This window comes from Amorphotheca resinae (assembly GCF_003019875.1).
Source record: "Amorphotheca resinae ATCC 22711 unplaced genomic scaffold M430scaffold_10, whole genome shotgun sequence".
In the NCBI taxonomy this organism is placed as follows: domain Eukaryota; kingdom Fungi; phylum Ascomycota; class Leotiomycetes; order Helotiales; family Amorphothecaceae; genus Amorphotheca; species Amorphotheca resinae.
This window is the reverse complement of record NW_020194480.1, coordinates 341,191-362,855: the sequence shown is the minus strand read 5'-3', so window position 1 is coordinate 362,855 and position 21,665 is coordinate 341,191. Positions and strand designations below refer to the sequence as shown.

Genomic DNA, 21,665 nt, shown 5'->3' with positions numbered 1-21,665 from the left:
ATCTTTTGAGCATCTGGTCAGTGTTTTCCGTATTTCTACTCCTTGATCTGGAGGAAGTCAAAGCTTTTCATCCACTATTGCGGGGACGTTACAGATTATTATCACAATGCGTATCTAAACCAGGCAGCGCGTTGTCAAAACACTCCTTGCATTGATATGTTTTGAAGGAGAATAGCGCACACTTCATTATCTATGACTTGGAAAGATTCAAATTTGATGCTTCTCTTCACTTCTTTTTTGGCAAGTTGTACTTCTCACCTTGATCCAGAGGGTCAGTTCTCAAAAGTACAGATTCTTAGGTTTTGTTTTAAGCTCCTGGCATTCTTTGCTGAGTCTTGCTTACAAGAAATAGTCCTCCCAAATCCCTCTCCCGTCATGCAAGGTCTCTGAAGTGAATCTACTGAGACTATGTACCCTGGCACCATTACGAATGAAGGTGAACTTGGATAGACTCTTACTCAATCATGGAGCACCATACCTTTTTTCTCCTGTGTGCAGTTATGCTTACTTTACCTTGGCTTGCCACGGCCTGTGGGTTGTACAATGCTCCGCATTCTATCATTTACTGATTTCAAACAGTTCCCTCTCTCCTCAACGACTCACCAGCATCCGACCTTCGAGTTAGTCACCTTGATAGCCACAAAAGGCTTCGAATTCTTCCCCTTGGGGACTCCATAACCTGGGGCTATCTCAGCAGTGACGGTAATGGCTACCGTTTGGACCTCTTGAACCTATTGTCACCAATCCCAGTACAATACATCGGCTCTCAGCGATCCGGTAACATGACAGACAATCACAACGAAGGCCATCCCGGCGCTCTGATCAACCAGATTGCGGGATACGCCTACGCCAGCCTTTCCGAACAGCCAAATGTCGTGCTCTTGATGGCAGGAACAAACGATATCAATGATCCAGTAAATGCAAGCACCGCTCCACAAAGACTTGGAAGTCTCATCGATGAAGTCGTAGCAGCCTGCCCCAGAGCCGCGGTTCTAGTTGCCGAGCTCACTCCTATCGCGAATACTACTTCGGAAGCACGAGCCAAAGTTTTCAACGCCGCGATTCCTGGGATTATAGCTCCCAAGGTGGAGGAGGGGAAGCATGTTCTTACTGTGAATATGAGCGCATATGTTACGGCACAGAGATTGAAGGACGGGCTACATCCTACCGATGTGGGATATGCGTTGATGGCTCAGGCATGGTACTTGGGGATTCAGGAAGCAGCAGCGAATGGGTGGATTGAACCGCCTATCAACACGTCTAATGGTACTCCTCTTTCGGCCCCTATCCCAAGTACTACACCTGTCTTGGCTTCAACCACAATTGGCTATCCCGTCTCAGCCCTTGCGCAAAGTACCACACTTGTTTCGGCATCAACAGCAAATAACTATTCCGTGAGCTCAAGAGCCACGCAAATCCCAACTACAGCCCCAATCGGTTATCCCATCTCGACCTCAACGCCAGAGGGCAATCCCGTCTCAGCACCTAGCCCCAATACCACAATCGTTTCAACATCAGCATCAAACGGCTATGCCATCTCGCCCTCCTTCAACAGCAGCACACCCATCTCAACCCCAAGCCCAACTATCCCTCCCACCTCCCACTCCCTTCTAAACACAACACTCATCTCAACACCCCCGCCAACAATCTCTCCAACCTCCTCCACCCCAGCTCCTCCACCCACTGCTCCCAGTTCCGGTTCCCCTCCTTCAAGAAACCAATCATGGATAACAGTGTTTCTCACAGCCCTCTTCCTATCCGCCATGACCACATTCTAAACCACTCACTCATCACATAACACGCAAGCCCGAATCTAAACACCCCTCGTTATCAATCCTTACCAAGCAATATTCGCAGCTCTCTCATAAAAGTGACAGGGGGAATCATCCAGATTCTATTTATTCATCGAATTCCACTCTGGAATCTGTGATGTTTCCGCAGATTCTAGATCTTGGCATCTAACCTCGTATGGAAATTCAACTCTCAATAAAATTCCTGTCTTATAGGTAGCTTATCTCAAGAGCTTTCTATCAATATAAAGCTGCTTGCTTGCTATTCACCACGCCTGTCAATATCTAGCTTCCTGTTATATCCATCCATCATCAAAAGAGTGATCGATGTCCATTCATCCAAGCCATACCAACCCACCAACCCTCCCTCACTCCACAAACCCATGCCCATCTCCAAACACCATCCTCCCAACTTTACCCCCTCAGAACTTCATCCATCCATCCACCTAGTCAAGAGTGATCCCTCTCTTTTCTCCCATCTTCTCTCCATCTTCTCCATCCCACACACAAGCCAACAAAAAAAGCCAAGGAAGGAAATTCACCAACTAACCAACCAGACGACCAATCAATCAAGATTCAAAAAGTGAGATAAAACTCCAAATTGTAATATTTAACAAAAACCCTAGCTATGAAATATTCACTTCACCACACTTCACCAGTCAATTTATCAATCAAGACACAAAAAAGTGAGATAAACTCCCAACTGCGATATGCAACAAAACCCCTAGCTATGAAATATTTACTCACTTCACCAATCAATCAATCAACCAATCAAACACAAAAAGGTGAGATAAAACTCCAAACTGCGATATGCAACAAAACAAAACCATACTTATAGAAGCAAATCAACCATCTCATCCCCCAAACCGGGTCCTCAAGCACCTTTCAGAAGCTACCTATTCGAGTATGTCTTATGAAAAGGTAGGGATATTCAGGGGTGGGGGTCGGGATAGGGGTTGGGGCGTTTTTGAGTGGGAGAGAGAAAGAAAGAAAGACATGAGGATTTGAGAATTCTTGAGGATTTTGAAAAAGAGTAGTTGGTCTTGCTGTGTACCTATCTAAGGTATGGGGGGATGAGTAAATGGTAGGTAAGGTAGGTAGTGAACGGCTTTTAAACACCCCCCAACCCGCTGCTTCGCTCTTCTAGCTGTTCTAGAAACACTACGCGCACAGCACACACACACATATAAAGCGGATAAAACCATAGCAGAATTGGAAGAAAATGATTTCATACATTTATACATGACATACTACCTTACTCATTGCATTATTACCTAACATACGTGATGCCCCTGAACACCCGAGGAAGATAGGTAGAAAGATGGCTAGCATGCCGCCGGAACGCCGTCCCATCCATAGCGCACAAGTTGAATTGAGTATCGTGAGAGATGTCTACATCTCCCTGTGACGAAATGCGTGATCAGGAGAAAAAGAAAGAACGCGGGGCAAAAATGGCTAAGGGATCCATAGAAGCACGATAACACTATCGTACTTTGGATGTTCCTCGCCTTCCGCCAGCCATCGCGCGTCGTCTTTTCTCTTGACGTAGATTTGCTTCACTCGGCCGTATCCCTCTCTCGTTGAATCTAGGAGCTCCCAGGAACGCTTCCTTCCGGTTCCGCTGAGACTCTTTCGTAGACTGCCAAAGGTGTATGCGACGTTCGTGGCCATCTCCTCCTCGCCGCCCATATCGAAGGTCCCCTCCATCAGTCCGGTATCGAAATCGATTCCTTTCGGATATTGCGCGACACTGTATCCATTGGAAAGGATAAAGTTGTCTTTGAACTGCCATCGTTGCAGGAGACAGTCTTCACCACACGCATCTACCACAATATGTGCCTTCCCTGGGATGAAAGCGTGCCATGATTTGTAATGGTGGAGGGACAAAGGCATGGTCCCGGACTCGTAGAATCCGCTCGGGTCTCCAAACTGATCTTCTTGGTGTAGGAGCGGGAGGTAGGTGAGTCGGGTTTCGGTATGTTGGTGGATGCAGTTGTACAGGAGTCGATCTCCCTGGTCGCTGTCAAGGACATACCTGCCATCCTCGGTCTTTTCTAGGCAGGGTAGTCCTGCGATCTGTTTTGCGAGCGGTGCTGTGAGGATGATGCCTCCGCCACCAAAAGCAAAGGGGGCCTGGTGTTCGAGGAGCCACTGGGCGCGCTCGGTAAAGGTCCCGATGTAGTATGGTTTTGCGGGGTCGTAATGAGTGAGTGTGTTCAAGAGCTCTGACATGGCAGGGAAGAAGGTGTCATCATCCATGAGGATAAAGAATTTGCGGTTGTCTCGTGAATTGTGGTTGTATAGCATGTTGACGAGAGCTACGTAGCGTCCTGGCATGTCAAGTGTAGGATCGGATGCGACGACCGTTGCATTGATCCCCACTGAATTCAGTCTCTCAGCTGCATGGTCGATCTCCTCTTGAGTCGTGTCGAACAAGGCCAAGACCAATCCTGCTCCGTTGGAGTGTCCATTGCCATCTGTAAGCCATCTCGCCCACTCACTTATCGGGCTCGTCTTTGGGTCGGTGAAACGTTGGAATGTGGTGGAGCAGCCAAAGATCAAGGCAGACGCATCGATCTGATCTGGTCGCTGGGACTGCTTGACATGCACTTCGAGTGGGACATCTGCTTCCAGGGTCGAGACCTTAGTGATTTTGATATCTTCAAATGGCTTGTTAAATAGGTTCTGATCGAGCTCGGTGATTGATGGTCGATCAGGGGCATCAAAGATGTATCGAATGGTTCGTGAAGCGTAGGACACTGTAGGACCGATATTGTGTTTGCTCAAGACCTCCCTCACATATGTCAGGTCGTCAGAGCCGGATTTGGAGATCTGGGGCGGGGAGGTCGAGTCTAAGAGGATAGAGGTGCCGGTGAAGCTGGGATGGAAGTAGAAGACGAGGGCGACGAAGAAAACGACTGCCAGCCATCGAAATAAGGGCGTCCGAGGCAACATTGGGGAGGTAGTGTTCACGAAAGACATGGAAAAGGCATTGGATAACGAGGGTATAGGTGAGGAGAGCCGAGGTATGGCGGTAAGTAACGCGCGCAGCGAGAAGAGAAGAGGAGTGAGGAGGGGTTGGTAGAGCAGGAAGTCAGCAGTCAAGAGACTTAAAGAGACAAGAGACAAGAGACGATAGACGAGAGACAAGAGACAAGTGAAGACGTAGTTGTCTTGTTCCTTGCCCGTAGCTCCGCGCAAAGTCAATAACACATGACGGACGGCGCATCTCTAGAAAATTCGGATACGCGTCGAGGTCCCACTGTCCCACACGCGGATCTTGCCGCAATCGGGGTGGAGGGATGCGATGTTATACTGTCGTGCTGTGAAGTACGCAGGGCAGGTACCCGCTAGGACAAAGGTGGATTAGTGATGCCGAGAATAGCATGGCGCCAGGTCCAAACCAGTTTACCGCGGGAGAGCGGGACGGGTGGGACCATCCATCCCCTTATCCATACATCTTTGTATCATCTAGATGATCTACCATTATCTACCTCACCTTACATTACATTACCTTACTCTTCTTCTTACTGATCGCCCTGAGCAACAACCATGCAAAAGATGTCGATGGCCTTTGTTTGTTTACATCCATTGATACGTTACATGTTTTCGATTTAGGTATTGTACATATCCTACTCATATCCCCCCTCAGAATTTGTTCGGGTTCCTTAAGAATCCAACAACGCCGCTGCAGAACCCCACCAACTCGCCCACGCGGACACCTTCGCTCTCTTGGCATTGTCTCCAGTACTTCAGTGTTTCCATCAACTTTGCACTACGCGCCACCTCCTCGCCATGTATCTTGAGGAAGACCGCCATCCAGGCTTGTACTAATTCGTAGTCCCGTTTTTCGCGGAGCCGGCTTGTCAGAGCTTCTACGAAATTGACCAGCTCATCCGAATCGTCATCCTCTGTACCAGGGTTGAGGGACCGGATCTCGAGATCTGCCGCAGATGGCGAGAGGGTTTTGAGGTAGTCAATGAATGGTGCATCTGTCTTGTGTTAGTGGAGTCATAAAAAGGAATAGGGGTAGACATACAATTGCCCGTTTCACTTCCAGATCGAAGAGCGATGGTGAAAGCTCCTTCGGAAGCAAGACGATCCATCTTCATGATTCTCGACCTCTCTGCCACACTTTCCTCGGTTTTCTTCTCTTCCACAGCAGCAGGAACCACCGGCTTCTCGAGCGATGGGAGGAAGAACGGAGCCTTCTCCGGAACCTTGGGCGCTTCTTTTGGCTTGTTGCGTTGTTTAATTAGATCCAGATGGAGGAGGGTCTGCCATCTACTCTTGGGGACCAAACTCAAGGTCAACATATCTGCACTCAATTGGTCCAGCGATAGAGCAGGGGCCACGTCCTCAGCCTCTTCCGTCTCGTCCTCGAAAGCACCATCAATGAGTCCGTGTCCACCTTCTCCAGACACAGTGGGCCCAGATATTTCAGCAATCTCATTTTCAGAGATATGCCGAGTGGGAACATGTGTGAACAAGGTCTTGTTATTCCAGATGTTAACTCCGACTTGACCTTCGCAAGTCGTGGCCAGGAATTCTCCAGTAGCCGAAAATGCAAGCGCAGTGCATTGAGTCTCCATTCTGATGGCATCAATCAGGTGACCCGTGGGAAGATCCCAGACTCGTACTACTCGATCCTTCGAAGCGGCGATAATCCAGCGGCCGTCGTTGGAGAAGCAGAAATCATTGATCCCCCCTTTGCACCCGAATAGTTCTCTGATTGTTCTTTTTGTCTCGATGTCGACTACTCGGATTGACAAATCGTCACAAGCGAGGGCTATCAGGTCGTTCGAGCTATGGTATCGCATTGCTGTGATGGCTGCCATAGGATGCCAATCGATTTCATCCACAAGGTGGCCAGTTCCGAATTCCCAGAATTTAACCTTGCCATCCAGAGAACAACTTATGATATTTCTGTTCAGAGAATCCACAACCACGCCAGTGACTGCTTTTCTATGCTTTCCCATGCCAAGAGGAAACGTTCTCTTGGATTTGGAATGAAGTTGAACACCGCTTTCCAGCGCTTGTGCCTGCTGGATCTTCAATTTGTTTGCTTGTGCTGGAGTCAGCTTTGCAGGATATCGTTGTCGGTGTCGTCCAGACTGCAAATTAAACATGTCGATGCCACCGGTTTCTGACCCAACCACAGCGAAAGTACCGCAAGGGCTGATTGCCACACTGCTAACATAGCCGCCATCTCCAGTTTCAAAGGCCCATCGACCTGCCTTTTTCCTACCCCAAAACCAAGTTCGAGCATACTTGTCATCGCGGTGGCCCGTGATCACACTTTCCCATCCAGTTACACCACTGGCCGTAGCATCTGTGGGCTGTTTGTGAACCTTCGAACCCTTCTGCCAGATGGCGCCGTTGCCTGGATCTGCACCCATTCCACCATCACGGTTCAAAGACATAGCCATGCAGGTGATCTCGGGTGCTTTGAGATCCTCAATAGTTGCACTAGGCTCGTTTGCTAGAGAGACATTTGCCAGAATTCCCAGCTTCTTGGCCTTCTTCCTGATGTTCCCCTGGCTAAGCTCTGTGCTTTGGCCATCTCTTCGAAGACTCCATCCCCACAAGCTTCGGTCTTTTCCAGCGCTGAGCAACCATTTGCCTCCCCGATCTGCACCATCCGCATCAGTGGGAAGAAACTGTAGCTGTGTAACAGGTGCGGCATGCCCGCTCCTTGAATGTAGGATTCGAGGAATCGGCGAATAGGGTGTCTCGTCGAATATCCACGATTTCAAGGAGTTGTCCAGACCGCTGGTCACAATCACTGGTTGTCCGGGAAGAAATTCGACTTTACTCACACCGCCACCAACGATTGTGTCTGCATCCGAAGGGGGGTTGTGAGCTGATCGGAGTATTCCCATGACTCTTCCTCCCCCGTTGAGATCCCAGAATGTCACATCGCCTGTTCCGGGGCCGGCAGTAGCCATCACGCCTGGTTTCCTGCCATCATGACCAGCCCCAAGGTCGTCCGTTCGGAATGATATAGACGTGATCGTAGAACTCGAGTACCCTCCATTCAACTGGATTAATGTCTTGTCGGTTCGAACATCGTGTATTATCAAAGGTCCTTCAGAGTATGCGATAGCTAGAAGTGACAGGACGGGGGTGGGTTGTAGTGCGGTGACCTCCCCGCAATTCGCAGCAGGAGGTAAAATTGTGTAGATCAACTTCCCAGAGCTCACGTTCCAGATTTCAACGCCACCATCTTTCCTTCCAGCAAAGATTTTGTTCAGGTATGTAGGCATATTTGAAATAGCGCCGGTAAGCTCATTCCCGCCTTGTAGAGACGCCGTCGTGAACAGGGTCGTATAATGCTCGTAAGTCGGAGACCTCTCCAAGTTCGATTTCCATACTTCGATTCTTGTTGTGCAACATCCCACAAGCCATGTACCGAATATAACAAGTTTCTTGATAGGTTGCTGGAGGTCGGTAGGAAGGTCGAGTTCCGAAATTTTCTTCCCTCTCTTGAATATCCAAAGACCCTGCTGTCCATCCTGACTCGCTCCACCCCACGCCGCAAACACCAGCTCCTTCCATGCCACTGTTGCGGTTACATCCTCAGGCGTTTGTGGTCTCGTGAGAAATACCAGGTTGAGTCCGCGCTTTAGATCGTAGGTTTGCAGAGATCTTCCCACCGAGGTGGTGATTTGGAAGGTTGTTTTGCCAAGGGGGACGGACGTGAAGGGGATAGGAGTCGATGATACTAAGCCAATGGTCTCCAGAGAATAAGCCTACGCGTCAATAAAGGAGGAGGACATTCTGAACATACCCGGAAAGGTGTGAAGATCCTCGATTCTCGCGCTGCGCCTCTCGGTGCGGTGTTCGCATTGAGCTTTTGTCTCTTCACAACCGGCCCATCACTGTCGGGACGAATTAAAGTAGAAGGCATTTTATATGCCAGATGAAGAGATGGAGAGAATGAGGAAAGGGAAGAAAGACAGGTTGTCTATTGTTCAGAGTTCTCCCGTCCTCATAGAAGAGGTATTGTTGTGAGCGGCTGGTGAGCTGCAACACTTTTTTTTTCCCTTTCGCTTTTTGGGACCCGCCGAGACCCCTGCAAACTCTGGTTGTGCTTCCACAAGAGGACAAGCAGAGCGTGGGGGAAAATGACTACCAAGAATCAACGTCGTGTCGCGTGTCAGCACGTTAGTTTGTATGTATATCGAAGATCATCTGCATTGTTGTCTAGATGCCCTCATATTGATCGGATTTGCGCCCCCCCTATCCTATCCGACCGCAAAAGCACTTCTCTGTCGGCCGCCATTGTCCACCGCCTGTTGCCGCACGGGACGTCATTATTGATAAGGTTTGGGAACCAAAAACTAAGTGGATTTTCTCTTTCAGCCTCGTGCGAATGTCTCTTGTCTTAAACCCTAGATTACCGTCGCTTCAATAATTATGATTACCTAGGTACGTCTTGCCCCCGCTACTGACGTCTCTTGGACAATTAAACATCGTGCTGTGGTTGTCGAACAAGGAATCCAATTCCGCCATGGAGCAAGCTGCTGAGAGTACTAGTGGGATACTTGAGGCTACTAATGAGCCTAGCACACCGTCCGTCGAGACTCCTCATCCAACTTCACGGCAAGAAAACACGGCCCTGCCAGTTCCTCCAAGACCAAAGACTCGTTTTCCTGCATCACATAACCTGTCGTCAGCCTCGACCTCTTCAGCGTCAAGCAGGAAGGGCCGTTATGCTGAGCCAGGTACCGCAGACATCCATTCTGAACGAGCCAGTATCTCAATGCCTCCTCCATCAGTAGCACGCTCACGAACCTCTTCAACCTACAGCCTGCGCAATCCAGGAACCGCCGAAGTTGGCAAGCCGGGGGCCAGTCCAACCAGGGCCACAAACAAAGACGATTGTGCTGTAGAGGATTGCGATACTCCAAAATTGCCTCCCGCCACCATGGCAGATGAAACGAGGCACTCTTCGCTGCCCGATGCGCTTCGACCTACACCGTCATTGTCCGAGATGAGCTCGAAGCGGATGTCGGTGTCGTCGATGTATTCCCTCAGCTCTGCAAGAGCTGGCGGCGTTCCAAGCTCTGCCGCCTCTACGAGTGGATCCGACGTTGGAGCTGGGACGAGTTCAAGGACATCGACAGGGGCCTTATCTCCTAACAACGGTTTACAGTCGTCTCTTCCTGAGACTTCTACCTCGTCTGTTTCTGTTCTGACATCCTCAATGAATCAATTCGGAAGCCAAGGCTCGACAAATGGCCCTCAACTCATTCCACGCGAGACTCCTGGACATGCCGCGGATATTGCGAAACGAAATTCGATCTCAAGAGGAGAAGCAGTTCTTCGGGTACAACCACCCGCAAGGTCCAGAAGTCGCGCGAAGAGAAGATTCAGTGGGAGTACGGCCGCAAGCAGCCACAGCCCAAGTAGCGAGCGAGGTGCCTATTCAAAGAAGGACGAGGAACCCAAGCCACCCTCTTGGGGCATCATTGGCGTCTGCGCTCTTGACGTGAAAGCCCGCAGCAAGCCGAGTCGTAATATTTTGAACCGCCTGATTTCCAAGGGAGAGTTTGAGGTTGTCGTCTTCGGTGATAAGGTGATATTAGACGAAGAGGTTGAAAACTGGCCTCTTTGTGATTTTTTGATCTCTTTCTACTCTGATGGCTTCCCTTTGGACAAGGCTATTGCATACGTCAAGGCTCGCAAGCCCTTTTGCGTCAATGACGTTCCCATGCAGAAAATTCTATGGGATCGCAGGATATGCTTGCGGATTTTGGATAAGATTAATGTTCCCACCCCGAAGAGACTAGAAGTTAACAGAGATGGAGGACCAAGTGTTTTGACTCGAGAGCTGGCAAAGCATTTGAGAGAAACGACAGGAGTTGTTCTGGAAGGTCCAGAAGATGGCACTGGCGGCCAAGAACCTGGGCCTCGGAAAGTGGAACTCCTTGACGATGGCGATACCTTGAGTGTTGACGGAGTCATGTTGGCAAAACCGTTTGTTGAAAAGCCAGTCAGTGGAGAGGACCACAATATTTGCATCTACTACCCAAAGAGCCAAGGTGGAGGAGCTCGGAAGCTATTCCGTAAAATCGGAAATAAGAGCTCCGAATGGGTAGATGGAATGACAGTCCCTCGTGCCATCCTAGAGCCAAATAGCAGTTACATATATGAAAAGTTCATGAGGGTTGATAATGCAGAGGATGTCAAGGCGTACACAGTTGGGCCCAACTATTGTCATGCCGAGACTCGCAAATCTCCCGTGGTAGATGGTTTGGTCAGACGCAACACCCATGGCAAGGAAGTCCGTTACATCACAAGTCTTTCAAAGGAAGAAGCATCCATGGCAAGTCGAATCGCTGTGAGCTTTGGTCAGCGAGTGTGTGGATTTGACCTCCTGCGAGCCGAGGGGAAAAGCTATGTCATAGATGTCAATGGCTGGAGTTTTGTCAAGGACAATGAGGAATATTACGATCAATGCGCCAGGATTTTGAGAGAAATGTTCATTCGAGAAAGACACAGGCGGCTTGGAACCCCCCTCCTAAGTACAACCACCACACCAGGAGGTTCGGATGGCACAAATACTCCTCTTGGTAGAAAGGATACGATCGGCAAAGAGTCAACTCATCGCTCAACATTGCAGACTATTCTTGCTCACTCCCCGAGCATGTCGAAACTGCATGGGCTCCAACACAACAAGAGCGCAGCAGGACACGGATCGCCAGATGTTTCGAGTGCTCCCACCCCGAGAACCTCTCCTCCCAGTGCAAATAGGGGCTTGGGCCTCGATCTTAGCATACCTCCGGCTCCTCTCCCGCCGCCTATGATGCCACCGCCAACAGGAAATGCGCCATCCAGAGCCCCCTCGATAGCCCCTTCAAGTCCTGGACCACAAACAGCAGACATGGGAGAGATGTTACCGCCGCCGCCACCCGCCCCCAAGCATAGCTGGAAATTTAAGGGTATGGTTTCAGCGATTCGCCACGCAGATCGGACACCTAAACAAAAGTACAAGTTCACCTTCCACACCAGGCCGTTTATTGAACTTTTGAAGGGGCACGATCAGGAAGTGTTATTAACTGGAGAGGCGGCACTCGAAAGCGTGATGATTGCTGCTGAGGTGGCATTGCAAGAAGGGGTGGAAGATCGCGAGAAACTCAAAGCCTTGAGGAACGTTCTAGCAAAGAAGGGTGGTTGGGCCGGTACAAAGGTTCAGATCAAACCTATGTTTAGGAAGAGAAGGCCGGAGGAATTGTACCCAGGCCTTACTATGCTACCCGAAACAGAGACGACTTCTCAGCAAGGCGAGAGCATGATGAAGGAAGTGAAGCCCGACGAGAATCTCGATGTTTCGGAGCTTAGCAGATCGCCTACCAGGCATGATTCTACATCTGGTGTAACCTTGTCTCGGATTACAGCGGCGGAGAATAGTCTAATTCTTGACAAGCTGCAGCTCATCGTAAAATGGGGTGGTGAACCAACCCACTCAGCTAGATACCAAGCGCAAGAACTTGGAGAAAACATGCGAAATGATCTTCTCTTGATGAATAGGGAAGTTCTTGATGAAGTCCATGTCTTCAGTAGCTCGGAGCGACGTGTCACCACCAGCGCACAAATTTTCGCCGCTTCGTTCACAGGACAGAAAGAACTTCCACCTGACTTCATCACGATTCGAAAGGATTTGTTGGATGATTCGAACGCTGCCAAGGACGAAATGGACAAGGTCAAGAAGAAGCTCAAAACTCTCCTGCGCCAAGGGAATGAAGCACCTCCTCAATTTGCATGGCCCGCAAACATGCCAGAGCCATCTATTGTACAGAGACATGTGGTTCAATTGATGAAATTTCATCGGAGGGTCATGCGTCACAACTACAGCAAGCTCTACGGCGGTGCTTCCTCGTCGCTCAATGCAATTGCAAATCCGGGCGACAAGGAGAGGGGCGAATCGTCTGGTTCGGGTGGTGCTTCACTGTCGCAAGCCACTGCGACGAGCAGCATTCAAGCTCGATGGTGTTGCGGCGAGGATGCAGAACTGTTCAGAGAACGGTGGGAGAAGCTGTTCAGCGAATTCTGTGACACAGAGAAGGTAGATCCAAGCAAGATCTCGGAGTTATACGACACGATGAAGTTTGATGCTCTTCACAATCGCCAATTCCTCGAATGGGTCTTCACACCAAGCAAAAGTATTCTCGAGGAAGAAGAGCTGGCAGACTTGAAAAGTCTTGACAAAGACGAACCAAGAGACAGGTCCAAGGATTTCGACGATAGAGATGCAGAAAAGCAGACTGTACCAATAGAGAGGGCTGATTCCAATAAGAGCTATCGGCGTATGTTCAGACGAAGGTCCATTATAGGAAGGGGCGAGGAGGCGCCCGAACAGGTAAGTTATTGTCTGAGAAGGTTGTGCGCTCCTATCTAATATTCGCAGTATTTCCGCCTGTTTACAGGGAATAGTCAGACGAAGGCAAAAACCGACGCTCGACTTGAGAAATTGAGGGAACTGTACAAGCTGGCGAAGGTCCTCTTTGATTTCATCTGCCCACAAGAATATGGAATTTCAGAAAGTGAGAAACTCGAGATCGGGCTCTTGACATCTCTACCTCTACTTAAGGTATGTCGGCCTCCTGGCGTAAGTTGTTGCATCTTACTAATAACTGGAAAGGAAATCGTTCAGGACCTCGAAGAAATGCAAGCGTCTGATGAAGCCAAGTCTTTCATCTACTTCACCAAAGAGTCCCATATTTACACGCTTCTCAACTGCATCCTTGAAGGCGGCATCGAAGCCAAAATCAAGCGTTCTGCCATTCCGGAACTCGACTATCTGTCCCAGATCTGCTTCGAACTATACGAATCCGAGAATAAGACGCCTGCAGACGCTCCTCCTGGAGATGTCCCGAAATACGCCTATTCGATCCGGATCACCATAAGTCCTGGTTGCCATACTTTTGATCCACTGGATGTCCAGCTGGATAGCAAGCACTGTATATCTTGTGCCCCGAGGCGCAGTTTGACAGCACACAAAGATTGGAAGGAGGTCATTGAGACGCTGAGGGCAAAGTTCCATCAGTACGTTTATCTATCCACCCTGCTATTTCGTCGTGATGAAGAAGACGTCTAACAATGATTAGGGTCAAATTACCAAAGAGCTTCCTCGCAGTCAATCTCTCGGAGACGCACACTTTCCACAAGAAAGAGGAGCTGGACGACAGCCAACAGACCCACTCAACTATCGCCGAAATGAACGCCAAAATCGACGATGCCAGCGCAGAAAAGAATAGTACCTCGAGTGAGGGTGCTCTCAAGAGCGTATGAACAGACCTCGCAAGCGACACGCTGGATCACAGACATAGCGAGGGACGAGGAGTGGACAGAGACTATCTATCGCACATCCCCCCCTTCGGGATGCATCACAGACAGTACAGTCCGCTCCCAAGCCTACATTCTTGGACCACCGGAAAGAGCGGGTAAGATCGCAGTTCGCAGATAGGTGCAGTCGCGCCGGCGAGCAAGCCGGTTGCTGATTGGCGAGAATCCTGAATGAAGACCTACTACCTATATGTAGATAGAATAGAATAGATTCGAAGACAGACTTCGATTAGAAAGACTGATACCATACTAATGAAAATGTTTTATTTCCGAGATAATTGGAAGACATGAGATCGTGAAGGAAGAAGCAGGCCATGTAGTGTTCTAAGTTTCCGTAGGATACTATAAGTATGGTATTTGTATCAGAGGGTCTTGACGGACTATTTGATACGATATACCACTCTGCGCTCTGAAACCTGAGCGCTTTCATCTTACGACATATGTTGATCGGTTTGATCTGAGGATATACACTACGAACAAGACCATGTACTACATACAACAACAGGTAGAGGTATTCTACAAGTCAACATCCATCTTCCCAGAATCAAGAATACATAATAAACCCTATATGCCGAGTGCAAACTCGTCGACTGCCGCCATCCTCTCGCACAGGGGGGACCGGGATCTCCTCATCTCCTTCCCCTTCGCGCTCCCTTTGCATAGCCGTCTCTCAGCGGACGAGCTCACCGCCCGTTCGGTTGCCGTGTGAGCGAGAGATCGATCCAGTTGGCGATCGATAGAGAGAGAGGGAGAGAGAGAGGAGAGAGGAGCTGTGCATGTTCCGCGCACGCAATATATATGTATATATATATATGTTTCTGGGCGGCGCATGGCATGCAGCGTTTCTTGATTTTCTTGGACGGAGGATGAGGTGGATGTGATGTGATGTGTAGGATATCCCGTGACTCGCGAGCGATGCGGGCGACTGTGCCCGGGGCGCCGGACTAGAAAGTCTAGAAGTCAATATCCAGGGTTGGAGAGGGGTGAGATATGAGAGGTTTTGTGTTTTGTTTATTTTTTGTGGATTTTGTTTCTTATTCTGGACCCGGCTGCATAGATTTGATTGATTGATTGATGATTGATCAATCAATCAGCGTCCTAAAGCATTAACCTCCGGATTGAGCTGCGGGCTAATGCTCGACGTTCCCAGGTCGTTGGCGGTGTGTCGTCCTCCCAGCCCGGTCTGCGAGCCTATTGGCTGATCACAGACGCATTTAGGGAGCGATCAGATTATCAGAAACAATCATGGCGTCTCTCTTCGGTTCCTCTGGTCTCTCGTCTCCCGGCTTCTGGTCCTGGTGCTGCCGGGTCAGCCATGTGGTTGCGGTGGATGCGGGTGAGGGGCCCAGCCCAGATTATAATCCCGGGAATGGCGCGAATCGACCTTCTTCCTTGGATACGCGGATGATAGGGACATGGCATGCTGTATGTAGCACTCAGGAAGGACCCTTCACAGCACAGCGGCGTGATCAGAATATACAGTACCACCCGTACCTTACCATGTACAAGCAAGCAATAACAGTGGCGGTGAGAGAGGAATCATTTCTGCTCCTCTTTCGGGGATCTCTCTTTGGGAACATTCTTGAGTCTCTTCAGCCCCCTCGTATTATTGCCAGGTCTGACTCCTGAATGGCAATGCTCCTGTCGGGTTCATTCCACGATGCCCGCCCAGCTTCAGCGCACATGGCGGATCCAAGGAGTAGTGGTTCTCACTACTGTGAGTAAGGCAGTGCGCACCTGGGACCTGGCGCCGGTGCATTAGTATTGAGAGGCGCAACAGGGGCGGAAAACGCCAATATACAGATGCTTTTCTTCAGCTCTTGGGTAGCTTGGCGATGCCTTGCAGTTATAGGCGGTGTGGTGGTGGGCACGGTACATGACATGACATGACGATACTCCTTGAAAAAAAAAAAGAGAGAGATACCTGGTTATACTTTACGGACAGAGTATGGATCTTGAAGTTACAGAGATAGTCGGTTAGGAACTTAGGAGGGATCCCTCGTCGTGAGGCGTTTCTGCTCTGCAGTTCTTGGGTCAAGGACTCAAGGGCAACCCTGGGCCTGGTTGGATCGTCACCAATGATATCAATGTCCTGCGAGTCCGAGAGACGCCCGTCAACCCGGAACCCAGGGAGCTGCGCGTTCCAAGCTTTTCAGCCAGGTCCCACGATTCACGACCCTTGCCCTGCTCGCTGGCCCTGGTCTCTCTCCAGATGCCACGAGGCTTCGTTTGCCGACGTTTGTGTGCAACCTGCAATCTGCTACTGTACTGTCAGTCCAGTACCTTGAGGCAGGTCACTCAAAGTTCCTGCACTGTGTACTACATCCTGCATACTCCATACGGTTGTTTTACCTATCTATCCAGTATGGGATTTCTACTCGACAAAACTCCCTCCCCCTGGATTATATAAGAGCCCAACTATATACTTAGTACCAAGACATGTATGTACCTAGGTAGGTCCGGTAAACCTTCCGCCGGGACAGACTACTGTTAGTATATTACCCAGTTTTCCACTGATACAGGTGGGCCCTCCTGAAGCCAAATACTCCCCCCATCCCAGGCCCATGATCCATCCATCCAGCTTATCCAGGTTTCCACATTGACGATTTACCTCTCCCCATCAACGATCAACCCGGCAGACCATCCGGCACCCATCCCGTCGAGTCCCAACCGGCAGAGATCCCAGACAAACCAGCTCTTCCCCGAAAAAGCTTCATTGCTATTCACGTCCAACAGGATCTCAGCCAGAAGAAGTATCGAGTCCAGCAAGACAACAGCCTCGACCAGGATATTTTCCCCAAGGATCGGGAGAGTCCCCAAATCCTCATCCTGGGAGGCGATAGATGATAGATAGACGCAGGACTCAGGAGACATTCGATGCTCGGCGCTAGAAGCATAGCACGAATCTTCCGGACTCCGCGCGATTCAGGGGCCAGTGGGCTAGTCGAGGCCTGCTCTACCCTTTCTGAGTATCTTTCCAAGCATCTTTTCCCTTTTCATCGTCCTTTATATTTATATATTCAAACTCAATTTGTTTTTTATTGATGGTTCAATAACTATTCCTCCGTAGCGAGACCCTTTGCTGCTGTTGTGTATGTATGTACTAACCCGATATCATTCCTCCGTTGCATTCCCCCAGCTGTCGCCGCCTCATAATTATCCGCGTCTATGCTTAGGTAGGGTTCCCCTGGTTCCTCTACCCCATGACTATGACTCCAGCTGTTGTGCCCGGTCCATGGTAACGGGCATTTTTTGGCCCAGCCCTTTAAGCACAAACACCATCTCGATTGACGGAGGCCCTACCGCTACCGTGCCCCTCCAGCACGCACTCGATAATCAATGGCCCGTAGATTAAATCAATCAGCCACCCATAAGCAAAACCCATCATCATCTATCCCCCTTCCCCCACGCCCATGCAGTCTCCCTCCCCCAGGCAATCTCGCCCCTCTCTCCGTCATTCCGGTCCCGCCGGGAGGATAGCCGCCCCGCCCCTTGGTACCGTGCTCGCCTCCTGCGTATGTATCTACATGTAGAAAGAGAGAGAAGCTTCTTTTTTTGGATCCAGCCCATCTGCTTGCTGGACGTCGTTTCGTCTGTCCTGTGCTTTGGGCTTTCGTCCTTTCCGTCGTCGAGGCTTCTTGCTCTCGGACTCGTGCTTCTCTTCCCGGTACAGAACAACTAACGTACGTACACCTTTTGGTCTGAGAGATTGGCGCATGGAGCCCCTTGCCGGCATATAAACTGCCGCGGTACCCACCATTGCGACCTCTGAACTTCGTTGTCCTCAAGGTCAATCGCTTTGTTGTTGCGTCTCACTTTCACGAGTGGTCATTCATTCACTCTTGGTCGCTTAGACGAGAAGGAAAACAACCGGTCTCCTATTCCTCCACCACAACAACAAATTCGTATCCGTACAAATACATCCACCACCGATCTTCCTGACCGTCTTACTTTCCTTCGAATCCCATTCCACTGTCCCAAGTCGCCATCAGTGCCTCGTCTACAAAGACAAATACGCGTCACCCGCCGATCTAAACAAGCCCAGCTCTGCTCTCCACAGCACTTGCTCCCTCACCATGGCGGTCCCCAGATATTGCCATCATTCGTTCAACCTCCTCAAGTCCGAGTCGACACTCATCCAATGGGTTTGCAGCATGTGTCACAGCGGTCCTCACTGGCACATTTTCGAGTGCAAGTACTGCAAGCTCAAGACTTGCCGACCTTGCACCAACAAAGTCTGACTTGCCTACCTTTGTCTCGGGTTACCTCAGAGGTATGTGATTGAGCTCCCAGGATCCTTGATTCCCATCCAACTGGTTCAGAGATCCGCTGACACCAAGACAGCCCTATTGCAAGGAGGGAAGAGGGCAAATGGAAAAGCAAAGGAGAGAAAGAGGGAATGGATCTTCTTCTTGACAGCTCATCTTGTCCCACCTTGCCTTGTCTGCTGTGTCATGCAGGCGTGTCGATGGGCGTTGTCATTCATGCAAGGGCGATCACGAATTAGGCGACCTTCCCCTTCCAACGGTGCATGAACCTCGTCCTACTGTTCGACGAAACATCCCCTTTCGATAACTCACGCGAACCCTTTCACGAACCTTCACGATCAGCTTTGTCTTCCGGCGTTTCCGCGTTATGTCTTGCGCCGTTTCCGTGTTATGTTTTGCTGCGTTTCCGTGTTATGTCATTCGCCGATGATAGACGAGTCCAGTCTCGATCGTATGACTGGATTGTTTATTGCTCGTTTGCTTTTCCGCGTATCCCCTGGGCGGCTGCTGTCAGGTTTAGTACGTGTCAATTTGTCTGTGGCCTCATTCCAGGGCAGGAGAGCAATCGTCTGTTTGATTCTGATCTCCTGATCCTGTTTGGGTCGCAAGACTAACTAATTCTGTTTGTCGAGGCGCAAGAGGAAAGACAAAAGGTACCTCAGGGCTTTCTGTATGACCATCTGGGTTGGACTAAACGGTGCTGCTTTGCTCACGCAAACAAAAGGAGTCTGTTGGTTTTTTTTTTTCTTTTCTTTCCTTTTCATGCCCTTGATTTTTGTCTGGAGAAAAATGGTTCATGAATAAAGAGGCTTTGCATGTACACAAGTACAAGGACTGGCGTATGTGGCTGCTTAGCATAGAGAAAATAATAAGGTAGCAATACCGCCCTGTCAAGAACTTTCTCGTCACCTACCTATTTCCGGAAAACCAAGGCTTATCGCTGCGGTCTACTTACATCACACTGTGTACGACCAAGGCAATTGCGCTAGGTATCCGGTGCAACCACAGAAGAACAATGTTTAGTTGGCAAACTCTCAGAAAGATGTCGTGCAACACTAGGCACGGCTCTGCCAGGGCCCATCTGTTAAGGCTATCTTGTACAACCTCGTGAAAGAATAACAGTGCTTCCTATTCTTCCAGAAGCCTGGATCAAAGGCCGTGTGACGTTCATTCCTACGCGTTGTTGCAGCCGGATGTATGTTGCCACGATGACTGACAGCTCATCCACGTAAGCCTTGTGTCCATCAGCCTTGCATGAGGCCAGTAGTTTGGCGCTCTAAACCCGGGGAGGTAGGCTCCCCATCCGGCATGGATAACCCGGGTTACTCAAAATCGGGCCCTTTAATTCATTGTCGTTGTGCAGTTCTTTTCTGGAAACTCGTCAGCCGGGGAAGAATGCACTCCTTCTCAAACTGTCAGCCCTATGTCTATCAAATCTAACACTTGAAGGCCCGACTTACTTTTGTATGCCCTTGTTATGTCAAAGCCTTATTACTAACCATTATCTCATCTTCTTTTGTCAGGAAACCACAGCGTCTTGTATTAGAGACTCACTTCTTCCCCTCGTCAAATCTTTGATCTCTCATCAGCTTTTCGGCAATTTGTATCTCTGTGTTTCCTTTCTCGGTAATATCGATCCGTTCTACCTGGAAACCAACGTCCCAATTCTTGCCCACGCCATCAACTGCAATCTTCGGGCAGAATTTCTCGAGTACCACATGCCTCTATCAGGTGATTTTAGGCGAGGATCCTCGAGATTAGGATTTGTACTTGAGATCCGCTTTTCTCGTTTTTCCTCATTCCTAATGCACAACCCTTGCATGCTATGATTCTATCTTAGCCGAGACATTGTATTGGGCTCATCTGTCTATCGGCAGGCGAGGTAGGCGCTGATGGTATGCGTGATGGTTGTTTATCATTTGTAGTTGTACCTTCTTGCAGCCAGCTTTGAGATGAGAAGTACCACGTAGAGCTGGACATTCATTAGCAGGGATGGTAGTTTTCAGGATAAGAGTACCTGGAAACCCTCATTGCAACTCGCTGTAGACATGGTCAACAAGATGTAGTATATATCCCTCAGCCTCTCGGACTTAATGGCTCCTTATGACCATCGTCAGAGTACTGGCTAACGAGGGTCGATTGGTTTATCATGATGCCTGAACATACTAGACCAAGACTGCCGGCTGCTTCACTGCTCAACCAAAAGAGGCATGGGACGGGAACAGCGACACTATTGACCATGGAATGGTTGTGATGAGGCTGGGGTTTCGTACTGTTTCGCGGTTGCTTTGACGCGTGCAAGTAACCGAGGTTTACGATCACGTGCAGTCGAGCCCCGTGCTCAAATTGGATGCGATGCCCTGGATGCAAGAGCTCTATATTTGCCGGCCAGGCTACCTACCTTGCTCAGCAAACTAGGAATATATTGTATATTAGAAGAAGAGTTGTCACATACGACCACAGACTGAGGAGAATTGGGCATCCCGTCCGCTCTGCCATACACAAGCCTCAGATCGGTAGATTAGTAGTTGGGTGGGTGACCACCAGCGAATACCTACTGTTGTATGTCTTTTTTTCTTTTTGCTCTCCGTGACCAATAAATCTAGGTGTAGGTAGACTCGGATCTGATTATTTTCCTACTTTTAATAACTAGGTAGAGAGCAAGGTGATGATGTTATGGTCTTGGTCCAGGATTCTCTTTTCAATATTTTTTGAAAGACAATAAGTTATAAGCTACCTACATTAAGGAGCTAATGTACAAAGGCCTAACAAAGGCAGTGGACTGATGCGCTCGACTATTCGGTATAACCCAAAAGGAGCTCTAAGTGAAGACTCACTTGGGAATACTGCGGAGAATTAAGAGCACCCGCAATTGCTGTCTACAACTCCAACGAAATGTATTGGTCCTAATTTGCAGAAGATCAGGACATTTATTTTGCGGACAGAGGTACTGTTCTTGAGACCACGCATATGATATATGCAATAGATGTGAAGAGACCAGGCAACTGACCTCTGACGATTTCCGAGACCTTTACCCGGACGGCTCAAATTGCACCCAAGAGCTACTTGTCGTCTGGGAGGCAGTAAGATACGTCGAAGTAGGTTTTCTTTTCTGGATCTCGACGTTGAATCTCAGCAGTGGTATATCCAGCACCTAGGGAAAGGTGTGAAACCTCGGAGACTGCGAAGGTGCATCGATTTGTACCTTCATCGAGGAGGGTCTTGATAAGGCTTATGTCAACTGCGTCCGAGGGGA

General features: G+C 49.5%; 5 protein-coding genes across 5 annotated transcripts; 3 read left to right on the top strand and 2 right to left on the bottom strand.

The window, feature by feature from the left end:
- The first annotated feature begins 80 nt into the window (after positions 1 to 80).
- On the top strand, positions 81 to 2,070 carry M430DRAFT_125749 (carbohydrate esterase family 3 protein). Its single transcript, XM_024861961.1, has 3 exons — positions 81 to 285; positions 353 to 531; positions 580 to 2,070. Exons 2-3 carry the CDS (start codon positions 465 to 467, stop codon positions 1,776 to 1,778), a joined length of 1,266 nt encoding a protein of 421 aa, XP_024718295.1. The 5' UTR covers positions 81 to 285; positions 353 to 464; the 3' UTR covers positions 1,779 to 2,070.
- Positions 2,071 to 3,055: 985 nt separating this feature from the next.
- On the bottom strand, positions 3,056 to 4,985 carry M430DRAFT_36469 (glycosyltransferase family 31 protein). Its single transcript, XM_024866934.1, has one exon. The coding sequence runs from the start codon at positions 4,743 to 4,745 to the stop codon at positions 3,246 to 3,248; it is 1,500 nt and encodes a 499-aa protein (XP_024718294.1). The 5' UTR covers positions 4,746 to 4,985; the 3' UTR covers positions 3,056 to 3,245.
- Positions 4,986 to 5,333: 348 nt separating this feature from the next.
- M430DRAFT_36468 (hypothetical protein) lies at positions 5,334 to 8,800 on the bottom strand. Its single transcript, XM_024866933.1, has 3 exons — positions 8,581 to 8,800; positions 5,830 to 8,527; positions 5,334 to 5,782 (listed from the first exon to the last, which is right to left on the bottom strand). The coding sequence occupies exons 1-3, from the start codon at positions 8,698 to 8,700 to the stop codon at positions 5,439 to 5,441; spliced, it is 3,162 nt and encodes a 1,053-aa protein (XP_024718293.1). The 5' UTR covers positions 8,701 to 8,800; the 3' UTR covers positions 5,334 to 5,438.
- Positions 8,801 to 9,555: 755 nt separating this feature from the next.
- Positions 9,556 to 14,087, top strand: M430DRAFT_107428 (hypothetical protein; the record flags this gene model as incomplete). Its single annotated transcript, XM_024861154.1, has 4 exons — positions 9,556 to 13,155; positions 13,204 to 13,386; positions 13,438 to 13,841; positions 13,904 to 14,087. The coding sequence occupies 4 exons, from the start codon at positions 9,556 to 9,558 to the stop codon at positions 14,085 to 14,087; spliced, it is 4,371 nt and encodes a 1,456-aa protein (XP_024718292.1).
- Positions 14,088 to 18,059: 3,972 nt separating this feature from the next.
- Positions 18,060 to 18,563, top strand: M430DRAFT_169203 (hypothetical protein). Its single transcript, XM_024863553.1, has 2 exons — positions 18,060 to 18,414; positions 18,486 to 18,563. Exon 1 carries the CDS (start codon positions 18,218 to 18,220, stop codon positions 18,380 to 18,382), a length of 165 nt encoding a protein of 54 aa, XP_024718291.1. The 5' UTR covers positions 18,060 to 18,217; the 3' UTR covers positions 18,383 to 18,414; positions 18,486 to 18,563.
- Positions 18,564 to 21,665: the final 3,102 nt, after the last annotated feature.

Bases quoted from the DNA above. Each gene is read 5' to 3' on its own strand.
- M430DRAFT_125749 (XM_024861961.1), top strand. From the start codon at position 465: ATGGAGCACCATACCTTTTTTCTCCTGTGTGCAGTTATGCTTACTTTA. The intron at 532-579 runs GTGGGTTGTACA...GATTTCAAACAG, and splicing joins ACCTTGGCTTGCCACGGCCT to TTCCCTCTCTCCTCAACGAC.
- M430DRAFT_36469 (XM_024866934.1), bottom strand. From the start codon at position 4,745: ATGTTGCCTCGGACGCCCTTATTTCGATGGCTGGCAGTCGTTTTCTTC.
- M430DRAFT_36468 (XM_024866933.1), bottom strand. From the start codon at position 8,700: ATGCCTTCTACTTTAATTCGTCCCGACAGTGATGGGCCGGTTGTGAAG. The intron at 8,528-8,580 runs GTATGTTCAGAA...TATTCTCTGGAG, and splicing joins GGATCTTCACACCTTTCCGG to ACCATTGGCTTAGTATCATC. The intron at 5,783-5,829 runs GTATGTCTACCC...AACACAAGACAG, and splicing joins TGGAAGTGAAACGGGCAATT to ATGCACCATTCATTGACTAC.
- M430DRAFT_169203 (XM_024863553.1), top strand. From the start codon at position 18,218: ATGGCGGTCCCCAGATATTGCCATCATTCGTTCAACCTCCTCAAGTCC.